General features: G+C 34.6%; 1 protein-coding gene across 4 annotated transcripts in view; it reads left to right on the plus strand.

Annotated features, from left to right (window-relative positions):
• The window catches only part of NDFIP2 (Nedd4 family interacting protein 2), a gene marked incomplete at its 5' end in the record, with an annotated part of 67,168 nt that extends 52,205 nt beyond the window's left edge, over positions 1 to 14,963 (plus strand). The window contains 5 exons of one of the 4 annotated variants that reach the window (XR_014326919.1): positions 1,138 to 1,262; positions 6,204 to 6,270; positions 8,971 to 9,076; positions 14,605 to 14,730; positions 14,829 to 14,931. Coding sequence is in view for 3 of the 4 variants with exons in the window: in XM_082859595.1 (XP_082715721.1) it covers positions 1,138 to 1,262; positions 6,204 to 6,270; positions 8,971 to 9,074 (296 nt within the window). The other 3 variants (XM_082859595.1, XM_082859594.1, XM_082859596.1) reach the window with 3 other exon arrangements.
• Between the last annotated feature and the right edge of the window lie 2,680 nt (positions 14,964 to 17,643).

The raw sequence follows: 17,643 nt of genomic DNA on the forward strand, positions 1-17,643 counted from the left end.
GACGTAAATAAGGTACTCTGATTATATCTCAAGGACCTATGTCAGAATGGTTTCTGCTATGAGAAATAGAAAACCCTTACTCAACTGTTTTAAATAGTTAGGAGATTATCTCACAAAACAAGAAGTCCCTGGATGAGCAGACCTCAGGCACAGACCATATCAGTGCTGTGGCTCTGCTTTGCTTTACTTCGGTTTTCTTCACTCCCCCACTATTTGGAGTGATGGTTTAATCCTCAGGCTGATAGCAAGCTCCCTGCAGCAGTTCCAGGCATTACAGTTAAACGTGATACCCAGTGGAAGAAGGGCCTTTTCTTCTATTCTTTTTAAAAAACTTTCATTGTAGAAATTCTCAAACTAGACAAGAGTGTAATAAACATCTGTGTATCCATCTCCCAGCTTCAACAATGATCAATTCAAAACCACTGTTGTTTTACCTATATTCCATCTTCCTTCTCCTTGCTGTGTTTTTAAGAATGTTTTTCAGAAGTCCTATTAAAAAAAAATTCACTGGCAAGGGATTTGGGCCTTCTGTGATTTTCCCAGACAGGACTCACCTTTGGGGGCTAAGTATGGGGTCCAGCCTTTCCTAAAAATACAGGCTCTAGAGGTCGGTGGGTTCCTGGGAAGGGGAACAACAGGTTTTGTTAGGTAAGAAGAGAAGGCAATGAACAGTATCTGCTCTGGGAACAATAGTTTATAATTTATTCGGCTCATCTTTAATATTGCTTTTTAATTTGGCTGGCTGATGATGGCTTAGACTAGACTTTTTGGGTAGGATCACATGGGAGCTACATTGTGACCTAATTTTTAACTGGTTTAAAAATGCAGCTTCAATAACAAATGTATGTATAAAAGAAAAAAAAATGCAGTTTCACCTTTTGGTGATAAGCTGTAAGGTATTGATTCTTGTTGACCAAACTGACAAGAAACCAAGCTTACCCACTTGTTAATGTATAGTAAATAACTAATACATTTGCAAAAGGTAAACTATAGTCTATAAACAAGACTTAATTAGTACAGAATTAAGAGAAAGAACTGCTGTTTCCGTTGAGTTATGAAGTATTATTGATGTTTATATTATGTCTCTGTTAGTTTCCAAAGTGTGGTTTTTAAAATAATTATTTCTCTTGCTTTCAGTGGCATTTATTTTCAACTGGCTTGGATTTTGTTTATCCTTCTGTATCACCAATACCATAGCTGGAAGGTATGGTGCCATCTGTGGATTTGGCCTTTCATTGATCAAATGGATCCTTATTGTCAGGGTGAGTGTCTTGATGGCCTCTATCACTTTTGTCTCTAAAATTAAAATACATAAAATTTCCTATGTGGTTCAAAAATGTTCATTTTGTGTATATGAGCTCAATTATTTTGAGACTTATTCTTAACTTCTATCCTTAACTATCATAGTGATCTCTGTGGTGTGGACATTTTATGACTGTATTATATGAGAGCTTGTTAGTATGTGGAAAGAAATTTTTGTTTGTTTGTTTTTAATTAATTAATTTATTTTTGGCTGCGTTGGGTCTTTGTTGCTGCCTGAGGGCTTTCTCTAGTTGTGGTGAGCGGGGGCTACTCTTTGTTGCGGTGCGTGGGCTTCTCCTTGCGGTGGCTTCTCTTGTTGCGGAGCATGGGCTTTAGGCACGTGGGCTCACTAGTTGTGGCTCGCTGGCTCTAGAGCGCAGGCTCAGTAGTTATGGCACATGGGCTTAGTTGCTCCGCGGCATGTGGGATCATCCCGGACCAGGGCTCGAACCCGTGTCCCCTGCATTGGCAGGCGGATTCTTAACCACTGCGCCACCAGGGAAGCCTCAGTAAGTGGAAAGGACTTTGAAATCAGATAAATCTGAGTTTGAATCTCATCTTTTTGTATTATCAGTGTTCTAACTTTAAGTTTTTAAATTGTTCTGAGCATTAGTTTCTTCATGGTAAGCTGATAATATCTGCCATTCAGCATTTTTGTGAGGCATGAACATGACATATTGAGTACCTTGCTCAGTTGCTGCACAAGTATATGTGCTCAGTAAATCGTGGCTGCCACTATTGTGATATAGTGTAGGTCTGCCTGAAATCAGTTTTAAAACATAAAAATTTCCATTGGTTAGTGAAATTATCATGGACTTAAATATCTTCTCACTGTTTCTTTTTTATTTTTATTTTTTCTTTTTTGGTAACATTAAGAGCTAAAAAAGTACAGTACAGGCCTTTGAGGTGGTTATGAGAACTCATCTTTTTTTCCTTTACATTCCTTCTAAGCCTTTCTTCTCATTTTCCTGTTGTTCCTGGAAATCACCCTCTGTCTATCTCGTTATCATTTACGAGGTAGTGTGTAGGGAGATAACAAGAAGTCCTTTTCTTTCTCCTATCTCAACAGCTTTTCTAGCCCCCGAATAATTTTTTGTACCTGTTGTACAGGCAGTAGTATTGTTAACATAATCTTCCCCCAGCTCCTTTCCTTTGCCTCTTGAAGGCCCCTTTTGGCTCCTTTTTACAAAGCTTTTCTCCTGATTTCTTTAGGTAAGGCTAGGAAAGTGGCTTTGTTAATTAATAACTCTTCTTAAAAGTTACCCACACATTTAAATGCTATATACAACTAATAAAATATATACTTTCTACAAATCATATATATTTAAACATTGATTTCTAGTTGAATGAGTCAAGTCCTCCTGAAATTTTCAGTAGAATCATATACTAATATGTCGGCTTTTATTAAGTGCTTCACACACTTCAGTTATGCACCTACGTTGTCAAATAGATTAAAAAAATTACCCATTATAAAAATATTAAAACTTTGAATTTTATGTGTTTCTTCATTATTTTTAAACTTATTTTATTACTTCCCAGGGTTTCAGTAATCTTCTCATACGCTGTCTCTGTTCAGACTAGATTACAGGATTTGGTTATTAAACAGTTGATTCTTGGTGGGACCTGTGGACTGGCTTCTTCTAAGGTGATTAAAACCTGAGCCATTGTAAGAACTGCCCGCCTGGCAATTACTTGTTTCAATTTCATTTAAAAAATGTAGAGTGGGTTCCCACCATTAGCATAAATCTGTTAGGTGTTATGGGGCATGCAGAGATAAAGAGACAGCCCCTGCCTTTGCAGAAGTTATTACTAGAAAATCTCGAAAGAGTTGGAACTAGGTAATGTCCAACCTTGGTTATGTTAGTAATAGAATTAATTACAATTATTCAAATGAGATTTCTTGTCTAAGTCACAGAACTCAGAAAATGATTTGATTTTCTCAATTATCCTGAAGTTATTGAATTGCTAGTATCATTCTACATTCATAAAAAAGAAATTAGTGCATTATATGCAACCTTTGCCTCTAGGATATTAGGGCCTAATTCTCTCTTAGAATCCCAGGTTGAGAAGGGGTTAGATTGTCTAGTAATCAACTCCAGTCAGTGTGATAAGATGGGGACCTTAAATTCAAAGACTGGAGTTTCTCAACGTTTTGTAAGGTATATAAGAGCGTCAAGTTTAATCACTGGGACTGTTGAGTTTCCTTTTAAATACCTTTACTGAGTTAAGGTTAATATTATACCTGTAGTGTATATTGAGAATTGATATAAGAGAAGGATTTAAAAAAATCTTTTGTTATAGGGCTTCCCTGGTAGCGCAGTGGTTGAGAGTCCGCCTGCCAATGCAGGGGACACGGGTTCGTGCCCCGGTCCGGGAGGATCCCACATGCCGCGGAGCGGCTGGGCCCGTGAGCCATGGCCGCTGAGCCTGCGCGTCTGGAGCCTGTGCTCCGCAGTGGGAGAGGCCACAACAGTGAGAGGCCCGCGTACCAAAAAAAAAAATCTTTTGTTATAAAATAACAGTAGCCACCATTCAGTGAGTACTTACTATGTTCCAGGCATAATTCATTACAGGCACTAAATTCTTTAGCCCTGTCTGTATCAGTGATGCTGGAGACAAGCCAGCCATTTTATTGATGATGAAACTAAGAATAAAAAGTCTAGTAACTTGCTCAGCGTCCCACAGTTTGTATGTGGATTTGAATCTAGCTTGATTTCAGTTCAGTGCCTGTTCTCCTAATTCTCTACTGCCTCTGTAACACTGTACTTTGACTTTTATTATAATGCTTAAGGCAATAAGTTTCCCTTGTAGTTCAATGCTGAGAGAAAGGTTTTCTCCTGAAAGCCTGGTGTTTCTTTTTATTAGATAATAAGCAATTTATAAATTAACTGCTGCTTTTCTTTTTGTTTCTGAGCTGCTGCGAACCTCATATTTAGTGTAAATATCTTTAGCCCAGATTCTGATATTATTTTTAAGGCTTTTGATGTTTCTATTATTTGTTTTAAAAGGCATATATATTTTATTAAAAACTGACAAGTCCTTTAGAAAGTAGACAGGATGTAAACAATAAAATACTGGTGTCATATTAATAAAATAAAATCAGATGAATTCTTTTTTTTCAAATTTAAATCAGATAAATTCTTATTGTTGGTTAATTTATTCTCCAAAATTTGATTTCTGCAGCCTGCGGTTGACCAGTCAACATGAGTTATTTAGTTATTTTAAAAAAACCAAAAACACAGCTTGGCTCAGCCCTATGACTTTTAGTATTTTGAAACACTTGACAACTTAGTAATGAGCCCCAAAGCTTATTAGTTTATCCTTTTTACATGGTGAGTTTTTCTCTTTGACTTCAAAGTGAAGGTAATTCTATTCTTCACTTGGGAATAAATAAAGAATAGCTGCAGGTTCGTATTTTTGGTGAAGAATGACATTGTTCTTTTCTGGTTGCCTCTTGTCGGGTAATATTATATATTAAATATATTTTAAATATTAGAAATATATATTTTTAAATATATTTAAAAATTAGAAAGTTAAAAATGTATTGTTTAGGTTCTTTATTCCTTTTGTTCTTATAATCTCTAAAACCTGTATGAAAACCTTTTATTTCTGATTATTAATCATTTGATTAAAAAGTAGTGTAGTGCTTTACTACTTTACAAGCTATATTCCCACAATTTTCTAGTTCTCCCTTTATTGTACATATTTTAAAGGTGTAGGAGTATGTGGGATTTGCATCTATGATGGTACTCTGAAATCTCTAATCTTTGTAATTTCTAAAACTCTAAGCTGAGAACTTAGATCATGGTTCATATATTGTAAATACTTCCTGTGAGAATAATTTAAAAGCTTTTAAAAACAGATTTAGATAACCTTTAGTGGATATACTTCCTCACTAGTAACATTACAATTTGTAAGCGTTTTTGTTATAACCACACCTATAAGATTTTTAAGCTTTTATGGAAATTACCAATGAATAGTTGGAAATAATAACCTATAAAGTTGGAGATAGATACATCTGAGGACAAATCTGCATTTAACAAACTCATTTTTAGTTAAATCAGATTCGGTTCAGAGACCAATGGAAACAGAGTAGATTAAATAAGCAGGAATATTAGACTGATTTAAAAAGAAAACTTTTCGAAGGTAATAAATCATCATGTCCCTAGTCTAATCAAGGAAAAGATACCTGTGTCCAATATCATCAAACCCTGCCTTCCGTCTGCCTGTTCATATCCTCACTTCACAGAGAATATAAACTGTCTACCACGGCCACTAATAGGAGCTGTTGAAATGCCGCTTCAAGGTTCATTTCGCTGTTCTCAGCTCACTGTTGGGAAATGAATGCTGGAGCATCTAGTTTGAAAATAAAAAGACTCTAATGAGTTGGGGGTCTTTATGTGCCTAGTATTCTTGGCAGTGATTAACAGTAGGGGGTGTATAGAAGGTCAAAAGCTCTTCTTTTTAGAGGTCAGCAGAACATCCCCATCTGATAAGATTAAACTAATGTGGCTTTTGGTGTTAATATCTAAAGCAGCAGGTTGCTGTAGTGTGTTTGGGATGGTGGTTGTGGCTTTGAGAGATTATGAAAAAGGAACTGACATGTGAACTCCTTAATGAGAAAATGTTGGATTCAGATATATAGCACTTATCTTTCTTCTTTACGAGCAGTTTGAAACTATTTTTTGTTTCTAAAAGATTTTGCATAAGTGTGTTTGCTGTTATTTTTTCTCAAATAATTATATGTGTATGTCATTAAGTATTTTTTTCTTTTCTGTTTTTCTTTTTGTGCTGTTTTAAGTGCTAAAGGTTATTTGAGGTAAATCATTCTGAAACTAAGACTTATGATTTTCAAATTTAGGTACACAAATACGGTTAATATATTTATGTTCACTCCACAGTTTTCTGATTATTTTACTGGATATTTCAATGGACAGTATTGGCTTTGGTGGATATTTCTTGTACTTGGTAAGTTTATTCTTAATGCATTTCAGTATGACTAATTTGCATTTAGTTTAACTTTGATGTTTCCTAAAAATGTGAGATGTAAATATACTGTTTTATAATTTATGTGGAAAAAAGGTTTTCTGTTGTAAAATTCTCATATCCAAACACTTATATCATCTTGGCTATTCAGATAATTCTATGTAGCATTCTGGATTTCTGATTTAAAATTCAGAGCCTGTCAATTTAAAGAATCAGTGGTTGAATGATAAGTCAATCCTACAAAACTTGAAAATCCTAAAATGATTAAAAAATAGTTACCTTCAGCATTTATTTTGGAAAATATACATGCATAATTTTCTTTTAATGATCGTAGGAAGTGTTGAGAGGAGGATAGTTGGATATTCTGTCCATTCTTTTATTTTTGGATCATTGAAACATTCTTTACACTTTGGAAGTGTACCCTGCATTAATCATTAATCAGTCAGGCATAAGGAAAGGCTTCATGCCTAATGATCACAGTACTTCTGTTGAGTTTTCTTCTTACAAGGCATGTCTTTTATTAATATTGATGAATTTTATGGATTTCCGATTTACAATCCCTTGTGTTTTCCTCTTTAGATATATGATAATTAAGTTAATCTTAAAATCACATGATACCTTTAATCCACATTTCAAATTTATTTACCGACATGAAGAATACATTTTGTTTCTTTTTAGGTTTAAGAGCCCACATTTCTCTAGTAACATAATTATACCAGAAAATAGCATTTCAGTAGGTGGCAGTGTTCTCCTTGAGTTTATATTTAGTCCTGCTGTTGCATCTTTTGGATCTTTGGGGAAACAAAATCTTAGTGGTCGGTTAAGGTCACTAAAAATCCTAGATTGTTTCTCTAATAATTATAATGAAATTATTCTAATGTTGTGATTTTGTTGGGCAGGCAGACTTGTACAAAAGTTTAGCCAGTTTTTTGTATTGGTAATTGTTTTCTGACTGATTCTGTGCTCATTATTGAGTTTCTTCCTTAAAAGTGAAAAAATTGATAAAGTCTTTTAGGTATTTAAGCATATTGAATGAGATACTTGCTTATAAATATTATTAGCGGATTGAGGAGCCTTCGGAAGGCAACTGTGAGACAGAGTAGAATGCAGAGGGCAGCCCCAGTTCCATATCAGAGCCATAATCTAGCATTTAGGGGAATGTGAAAACTTAATTCATGATCAAAATGTTCCTCTCACATAATACTCAGAAGAGTGTTGAGCACATCATAGAATGCTGAGAAACAATAGCTGCTGAGTGATCGGTTTCTAGATGTGAATTGGCTTATTTTGGAAAATGCCTGAGCAGAACAAAATATGTCTTAGAATCAGCAGCTTCATAGACAAAAGAAAGGATTTCACAAATAATTTTGGTGTACATTTTTCAGTAGTACTTTTACGTTTGGATCACAATATCATTATCTTTGAACAGCATCTGGAAGGGCATGAGGGGAGAATTCAGAGCGGGGGTCACAAGTGGAAAGAGGATATAGGAAGCAGATGGGATCAGATTTAGGTGAAACTTATACCACTTGTTTAAGTCATTATTTGTATATCTCTTCTATCTTTCCTCTCTAATTTATTATAACCATGCTTCTTATTTTAGTGCTTCGATTATTGTCTTAGAATTGGGTTACAAATTTCAGTTGAGACTTTACATTTTAAATTGACAGACTCTTCCTCCTGGTGAGGAAAGTTGCATGCGTACATATCTTTTGGTCCCTGCCCTCCCGCCCACCATTACCTAGTTAAAAATTTACTGGAGTCAATAAATGTTGCCCTTAGAATTGTATGCTTAAGTATATCAAAGACTTAGCTCTACTAATAATGGTAATGCTTTTTATACTTAGCTAATATTTTTCACCTGAAACTTTGAAGCATTTCACAGGCTTTGTTTAATTGATTACTAAAGATACCTGTGATTATTATAAATGATTATTAATGTAAATGATTATTATTTAAAAATACTATTTTACAGAGGAGAACACTGAGATAAATAGAAGATACATCTCAAATCATTTAAGAAATCACTAGTGGCTGCTTCCAAAGTCTTCTTTCTTGATTTTTCTCAACTTAATTTTTATTATAAATTAGTCTTTTATTACTTGAAAATAATAACTAATAAGTAAATTATTTACATAATGCACATATCTCTAAATACAAATCTTGCAGATGACAGGCACCTGATCTTGCTAGACAGGCTTGTTATTGGTTTTATCCCACAATTGTTAGCAATTACATGCATATGTTCTCTCTTGAATACTTTATATCAGTAAATATGTCTTAGTTTGCTTAGTAGTTATAGTAATTAAAAAGTTTGGTATAAAATGGGACTTCTATGAGTTGAATCAGTTTAAATGCATTAGGTAGCTTTGCTTTTTAAGAAATAATTTAGTAAGTGTGTATTTTTGTGTAATTTTGGATTTTCATGGCTGGATTTACTTTACTTTAGATACATCTAGGTGTAACAAATTGAAAGAATTTGGGGGTGGCAGTTAAATTTTATTATATTTCCTTACAATAGATTTGTCATTATAATGTAAAATATATTATGGAATGACTGTAATCCTACACGTTAAATTCCTTAGACCAAGAGGATCTTGTTTATAATTGTCTATCTAAAATGTATTGTGTCCCCTTTCTGTGTAAGAACATAACATATCTGTATTATTTCAACCTTCTCAGGCCTGCTTCTTTTCTTCAGAGGATTTGTTAATTATCTAAAAGTCAGAAACATGTCTGAAAGCATGGCAGCTGCTCATAGAACAAGATATTTCTTCTTATTATAGAGGTAAGAAATATTAATATATTAATTGTTTATTCCTTTTGTATTCAAATTCACCAGATGCATATTAAATGCTTAATGTGTACTCATGTTGTTTACTCAAATTCAGCATATTTAATAGATTTTTATACTGTTAACAGTCACTTACTGAAATTTAAGAAGTTGTGAACTTTTAAGATAACTTCCATTTTAAAAATTGAATTTCATACATTTTAATTTTTAAAAATGTATTATGAGTAAACTGAAACTTTAAATCAGACTTTTAAATTTCTTTTTAAAGCTTGACCACAGGATGTATACGAAGTAACCACCAGCACAGCATTTGAAAGCTTGAAAAACAAAATATGACAAAGCACTTACACAGAGAGAATGGGCATTTTGCATAAAACAGTGTGAAATTCACATAGATATCTGGTGGATAAAACAAACAAAAAAACAAATCTGATTGAAAAGCAACTTGCCATGCACTGATCTTAACAAACTGGATCAATGAATAAAAGTTGTGTGAAGAAAATAGGAGCTTTGTTACTATTTTCTTAATGTGTGCCAGTTTGTATCAACAACCAAGGCTGCAACTTGAATAAATGGGAATATAAAGAAATGAGCAGAGGTTGTCTTACTGGTTATCCAGTGAGTTTCTGGAGGCTGTGTCTATAGTAAAGGCATTTATTTATTGTGCAACTAGTAGATCTTCACATGAAGAGACCTCATATCTCTACTCGCTATACTATTGATACTTTTAAAGCAAGTACCATACACTTCATTGATTTGAACTTTTAAAGTAGTTGAACCGCATAAGCAAAATGTCTACTAAAACACTTAACTTCTGGATGTATCTTTAAGTACAAAATGCTTCAAGTTGCTATGACTTAAGTATAAATAAATTGTATGGTTTGTGATTTGGTTGCTTAAATTTTATGCTTATATGAGTTTTACATAAGCTGACATGATTTACTTATTTCTGCTGAAGAGAACAATGATTACAATTGCATTTCTGGATTATATTTAAATATCACTTTAAATGTTCCACTAAGGTTTCTTCCTACCCCTAGAAGATGTCACATTTTCTCCTTAACTGGTAAAATGTCTTTACAAGCAGTGACCTTAAGAGTTTGTCGGCATTACCTGTAAGATAAAAGGCAAAATAATTTTACTAACTTAAATGATATTCTGTGAATATTCAGTGTGATTACCTTGTTTGCATTTTCAAGAGTTTAAACTCTAATGTAAATATTTTCTAGATGGTTAGAAGCCTAAACTTTAGAATATATTTTGATATATGCTACCTTATGTCATTCTTATCAAAAGGATATTATATACTTGATGTAATACTGCTTATAAGATCGGTTTTCATTATGCTGTCGTTTAGATAATTGCAACTTAATACATTTTAAGGCTAATTCTTTTTGTCCCTAGACTGCATCGACCAGACATTCCTTTCTTGTATCAATGTGAAATTTCCAGATCGTCTGTAAACCTGCAACTTTAATAAGATAGAAGACTACTAAAAGCAGAAGACAAATTAGTGAGGAAAAGATAGAGCTTCATAACTGAATGGCAGAGTGGTTTATGCTTAAAAGCCATTTCTGTTCATTCTCTTAAATATTTATATTTCATTTGTTTTGCACAGTTGCATATGTGCCCATTTAAAAGATTTGGGTATACTTGAAAGAAACCATAAAGTGGGAGCAGTAAAGTGCAGTCACATTTGATTAATCAGTGTTTGATATAATTGAAAGAGTTGAATGATAAACAGTCTTCCAGCGTGTAAATGCCATTGACTTCTGACCTGACATTTAACATAATAAAAATGAAACTATTAACCATGTCAAATACTTTAGTTTCTGGCTCTTAGATTTATCTAGTAACTCTACACTTGAAACATCCTTTGTTATATATAAAGTTTTTCGAAACCTGCAGTGCTGATTATTAGGCTTTGTCAGATTGTTGAACCAATATTTACATTATTATTTAGCAAAACTTTCTGTAAATAACCATGCATAAATTACTTTCTGCATCTTTTTCTTAGAAATTGTGTCTAGATAGATATCTCTTCATTCATTTTAAATTAAGTGAACTTAATATATATAGAAAATTTGGGTGTTAAAGATAGTTTTAGGACAAATTTTAAGAAAATGTGGGTATGCCACATGTCCTTTATAACAAAATCTTTTTTTTTTTTTTTTTTTAAAGGGACTTGACAGTTTTAGGGTTTCTCAAATGAGAAGTTTGGTTTTTAGCATTGTTCATCTTAGAGATTCTTGCAGGAAGAGATTGTATTAGATAGTATATTTATTTCATTTAAGACATTTTTGAAAATTAATTTTCTGAATAAGATACTCTCATTTGCATTTTGTCTTTTAAAAAGCCAATAAAAAGTATCTTTAAATATCATTGTAATATTTTTTCCTTTAGATGTATAGTTTAATTTAGCAAATAAAAACTTGTGCTTTTAATAGCTTCTTGCTTTCTGATTGTAGGATTAACCTGTAAAAATCATTTCCTGAATTGAGATATGTGAAATACCTGTTTTCAAGTTATGGAAATGTGTCTGTGGAATATAGGGGTGTGAGTGTGTTGCGAGAGTGTGTGTGAATATTATTACAACTGGAATCTATTTTACATTCATAAGCTACTACATTTTACAAATCATTTTATGTCTCATCTGTTTTCTCTTCAGTTATATCTTTGCTTTTGAAATGCAACATTAAAAATGATGGGAATTATCTTTTAAACTTAAAAATCAGTTGATACAGCTATATAGAACATATAAAATATATTGCTTGTTTATTATTAGACACTGACTACTAAAAGATACATCTGAAACTATTCAGGGTCATTTTTCCATTTCTGAAAAAATAAAATTTATTACGCTTTATAACTTTTTTTGTATTTCTCTGTATTTTCTGATTTATTTCATTGTCTTTGATAAATAAAACATGTTTTGTTTTGCTAATTGAGCCTCCTATTTTCTTGTTTTCCCTCATTTATTCTCCTCCCCTGCTAGAATTTTTATTGTTTGTTAAAGTACCTGTGTTACACCCATTGAAGTAAAACAATAGCCTGGGGTAAAGAAACAAAATGTTTGATTTAGTTGCCTGATTTGGAAATTAATTAAAGTTAAAATTTACTTAGAAGAAATGTGAACTCATGCTAGGTCTCTTTATTGCACATTAATTTTCCTGTAGACCTGTACTTTGTTCTTTGTAATAGTTTTTAATGAAATTAAGCTTTGATACATAGTAAGTTAAAATATCTAGATCATCTATCATACATCAATTTATTAAAATTTTATTTTTGTTTCTGTGGCGTTAATACTTAGTTTCTGCATGTGGATGTTGACCCAATGTCAAAACTTCACTTTTTGTTTTGATTTTTTCCCCCCCCAAATCTGTAAGATTCAAGTGTGATGTTACCTGATCCTCTTTAATTGGTACAATTCATTGGTAGTCTTAAATCTCATCATCCAATCAGGAGAATCAGAATATTATTTTAAAAAACAACATTCTCTTCTGGATTTATCAGATCCTACATACTTCCCTTCATTTCCTGTGAGCTTGGACAGAATAGCTGCTGTTGTGTTTTGGAGATACTTAATTGCCTTTGCACCCTGCCTTAAAGATTGAAAATCAAAATCCTTGTTAGGGTATCTATAAACAATTTTTGAATGAGTGTGAACTGGAGCTCGGAAGTTAATACAAAAAATATATTACATTATTTCTATTATATTTGAATAAGCTAGTTATGGCCAGAAAAATCCATTTTTATGTTTTTATGAAGTAAACTGCATTTAAGGTAAAAATACATTTTCTATATAATGTGTTCAGGATACATCTTAGAAATTAAAAGACAAATTCTATTATAGTTGGTTAAAATGAAAATCTCTTTTTAATAGAAAAAAATACTAATCTCTAGCCTTTTGAGTCTATAAGCTATATCCCATGCCTTTGAAGTTCATAAATTTTAACCTGTTAAGAAAATAATCACTAATATTTCCAGCAAAACCTCTGATGACAGGAAAAGTGGAGTTCAGAAAGTCCAGTTGGAGAAAAATTCAGGGTTTCTTAATTTAATATAATTTTTTTCAACTGGTCTATACTGTCCCCAAAAGCACAAAGGTAATGATAGTGCATCTGATACTGTATTTAACTAGAGTGACATATATATCCTGAGTTTGCTCATAACAGATCTGGTTATTCCTATTTCCTCACCTTATGTAGTGCCTCCTCTCTCATAAGTGTCCTAATTTGGAGGAGAAATTATATGATCACCCTGTATATAACTCTATACTGTGCTGCGAAGTGACTGCCTAAACCCACTGCCCTTTGAGAGAAGTAACTGCAGTATTAGGGCAGGAGTCACCTAATCAGCCCTGCCTAGACACCCATTTTTTTGGCCTGTAGAACACACATGGTACTATTTTTTTTTTCCTTTTTTTTAAATAGAAGTTGTATTGGAATGATTCCGCTTATGGTCAGTAGTAAACAGTGAGCTTTTTGTATGTTTAAACTGCTGTTAATTGTTATTTTAATTGTTTGCTATTTAATTCTTCAAATAGTCATGAAATATTAGTGTATTATATTCTAAAACCTCATTCTTGATAAAGTTCAACTGTTAGAGGATAATGTGCCATTTAGTATTGAATGTCCTTGCCCATATATAAAACATGTTTTATATGTGTTAATAAAGTTCAGTAAATGTGGAAATGTGAACCTGTCATGCATGTTTTTCAAAATCAGTTTGATTCACAATATATTATCGCCACCTTGGCCTCACAAAATGTTTATATGATCAAACTTATGTTACATGAAAACAACTGGCATGGAATTAGGTTGGAGTGTGGGAACATCATTTAACTTGTCACAGTAATTTGTATGTTGGGAGATAGATTGCAGTTTAATTTTAATAAATGCAAAAGCATCAGCTTTATGAAGATAATTTATGTTTCTTTCTACTTTGCAAAAGATTAGTCGTCACCATAGATCAGACCTGCTTATGGGTGTGTGTTCTTATTTGGGACATATGGCCTAAAATACAACCTTCCCTAAAGTTATTTAGAAAAACAGAAAAAGCTCATTCCATACTTCGTAAAAGTTAAGCAGTTAAAAAGAAAATGTTTATTTTGAACTCAACATGTTTGCTTGTTTTCACTTTTCTTTCTTGATGTTTTCAACTTAGCTTTCTTTTTTTTGTTTGTTTTTGTTTTGAGAGATTAAGCTACCTGCTTCTAAAAAACCCACTTAGTTTTCATGGAAACCATTAAAAAAAAAAATTCAGCAGCTAAATAGGGAAGAGATAGGGCTATTGCCCCTTTAACAGCTGAGGTTATAGCAAGCCCAGATCACACATTGGTTCACATAATCTTGGAGGTGGTTTTCCTCTCAAGCTTGCAAAACAAAAAGAACAAACAAACCCACTTTATTACTTTCCTACTCCTTCGTGTTTGTTTTAATTAAATCAGTGCTTTACCTTTAGTGACAGCGAGAAGGGCCACAGACTATCCTTCCTTAAAGCAGTTTCTTTTCTTCTTTTAGCTTTACGAGAAGCATAGTGAGATCAGCAAGTACAACAAAAGTTTGCCCAAAGCTCAGAAGCAATCTGGAGGACTCAGAATGTGAAAAGTAACAAATAACCTTGTTGGAAAGATGAACTCTTCAGAGGTATAAGAACTGTACTTGTGCATAAATCCCTAGTGTGGAAATACGTTATTTCGTTTCCATCAAACTGAGTTTTCTCAGCCATGTAAATTCCTGCATAGTGATTTGGTTTGACTAACTGGCATTTGGGCTGTAAACCTTTAATTCCCATTTTATTCATTCAGAGAGAAGACCTAAAGACCCTTAATTGCTGGCAAGCGTTGGTGACCACTCATCCTAATATAATAAAGTGTGAAATATCACTTCCTAAATCCAGATTTTTAAAATGATGAGACTGTGGAAAGCGTCAGTTCACTGAGATTTATGAACCTTCTTTTTTCAAACGGGATAAAATCAAACAAAAGTTTAATAACATGTATACGTGGGAAAGACCCAGAAAAACTGAGTAACTCGCCAAAATGGCTGAAACCCTCACCTTAAATACCATTTTCAGCTGAGAGTTATGAACTTTTAAGAGACAGCTGGGTCATACATATCCCTAATTCTACAGGATCTCCAGAGGTGAATTTTTGATTGAATGATTCTTTGAATATCTCTCTAGAGCTGTGATTGTTATTCAATATGGTGCATTATAGTCAACTGGGAATTGGGGGGAAATTAACATCCCAGCCTCAATTTCCAGAGGTTCCAATGCAATACATCTGCCCTGTGACAGCACATTTCCTTCCCATAGTTTGAAGTTGTGGATTTTGGTCTAGTAGTCCTGCTGATGCCTCTCTTATCATGTGTTTCTCTCTATATCTATCTCCTTGTGTACAAGTGATAGGAAGTTACAAGTGTTAGGATCAACACATAAGTCAGACTTTGCAGGGCAAGGAAAAGGCACGTAATACAGATCTCAAACGGTTAATGAGCATTTCTGGAGTTCTTGCTTCATGACCTCTCTCACTTAGAGCCTTCTGGTTTTCCTGCCTTTAAACACACAGTGTGACTCTCTGCAGGGCTGTATCTGCAGGGCAGTGTGGGAGCGTTGGGACAGAATAGAACTGTTTGTGCTGAGAAGGCAGTTACTTTCTCCATAATCCTGTAAAGTGAGCAGAATTGGATTAATTACCATATAGTTGATTTTTCTCGCCTCAAAAAAGTATAATGTTTTTCCACTAGTATCTTCCCTTCTCTATCCTTGAGGAGCCTGTGGATGACTAAGAGAGGGAGCTTTGTGTAACAGAAAGACCGGGTTTTAGAGCTAGATTACCCCCGGACTCAAATATCAGCTCTCATGCAAGCTCAGGCAATTTGCTTAACTGACACACCTCAGTTTCCCCATCTGTTTGTTGGGAAGCACAATATGTACCTGAGGATTAGGTGAGATTTATGCCAAAGAAAAAGGTAGACACTACATCTTTCGGCTCAGTGTGTTTGCTGACTGGGCTGCCAGTTAGTGTTAGCAAATGCCTCCAGGACCTGAAGTAAGCCCTTGCCTGATGTGGGCATTTTATCTGCCAGTCCCTTTGGAAAGGGTGATTATAGTAGCATCACGTTGATCGAGTGCTGGCTCCCTGTATCTCCTCTGTGGCAAGTGGAATTAAAGCAACAGTTGCCTAGATGACCATTGATTTTAAGGGGCCCAGTTATGCAAAGAGTGGAAGCGCTCCAGCTGGTGGGGCAGAGGAAGCGCGCACACGTCTCTGGGCTGAAGCTCGGAAGCCTACAGGCCAGTCTCCTCAGAGTTCCGCTGTGAGTTGATGAGATGCTGTCACTCTATCATTGGTGACTCATTGCTTTTGCTCAGGGAGCCAGTGCACTGAAATCCTGGTTGGCAAGTGAACAGAAAATAGGTTGGTGGGCAGGTGGTTTCTGATTCTAGAATAAATTACTTCACCAGCTTTCTCTTATGAATGATGGGTTCTTAGTCTTGGATTTATTTATTTTTTTAATGTCTATGACTTTGAAAGGGAAACACATAGATTGGAGCCAAGTCCCTTGGACTCTACCGTGATCATAGTTGGGGTGAGATGTTATTGAGTGTCAGTTCATAGTTCTTGAAGGGATCATGCTGTTGCCGCCACATGAAATCCATCTCCTACCTTATTCCTCTTACCATCTTCTTCCAAAAGAGCTTAAATTCTCTCTTTGGGGAAGCCTTTCTCATCCTCCTGCCCTGACTCTGGTCCTCTTGGTTCTTAGACCCCTCTATTATTCCCGTCAAGGCATTTATGACACTGCGCCATCACTGTTGATTTTTGTGTTTCTGTCCCCAGTGGTGGATATTTTCTCGTATTCAGCTTTGCTTACCTCCCCAGCACCTAGCACAGATCTTGACAAATTGAATGAATGGATGGCTGGGGTGGGTGGCATAGCTGCTAGGGCCGGGATCTGTGTGTGTCCCTGGGTATGTAAGATGCTTTCTGCCCTTTAGCTCAGAGGCTAATGGAAGCAGATTTATAAACCGAAAAAGGTGCTAACGTGAGATAGATGGGAACAAACATCATGGGTCTGAGTAATTGATCTCTGAGAGAACTAGGGCACCCTTCACTGCACAGATGACACTGGAACTAGATCTTGAAAAGATGGAAGTGTGCAAGTATGTTTAAACATTTCATATTTTACCATCTCTTTGCTCCTGCTCAGAAGGAACTAATTCTCTTTTCAGTTCCCGTGATACTGCACCTGAACCTCTTCACCTTCTATTCTGGGTCGGAGTAATTTGCATTCATGCCTAGTCACTTCCACTGAGGGTAGGATCCAGGCCCAGTGTAACTTCATAGTCCAGTGTGCCCAGCACACAGTTACACCTTTAAAAAGTCAAGTCCGAGATTCTCCACCTGTCGTTGGAGCTGTTCACTTTACCGCTTGACATATTACTAACTTCAGAAGCCAGCAATAGTATAAGCACCCTCTTCTCCAAATATACGGGTACAAGAAGTATAGGGAATCAGTTGTGATATCTCCTTTTCACATGTCTCTCAACTCCCT

The sequence above is a fragment of the Leucopleurus acutus genome (assembly GCF_964270905.1).
Source record: "Leucopleurus acutus genome assembly, chromosome: 18".
Lineage (NCBI taxonomy): Eukaryota > Metazoa > Chordata > Mammalia > Artiodactyla > Delphinidae > Leucopleurus > Leucopleurus acutus.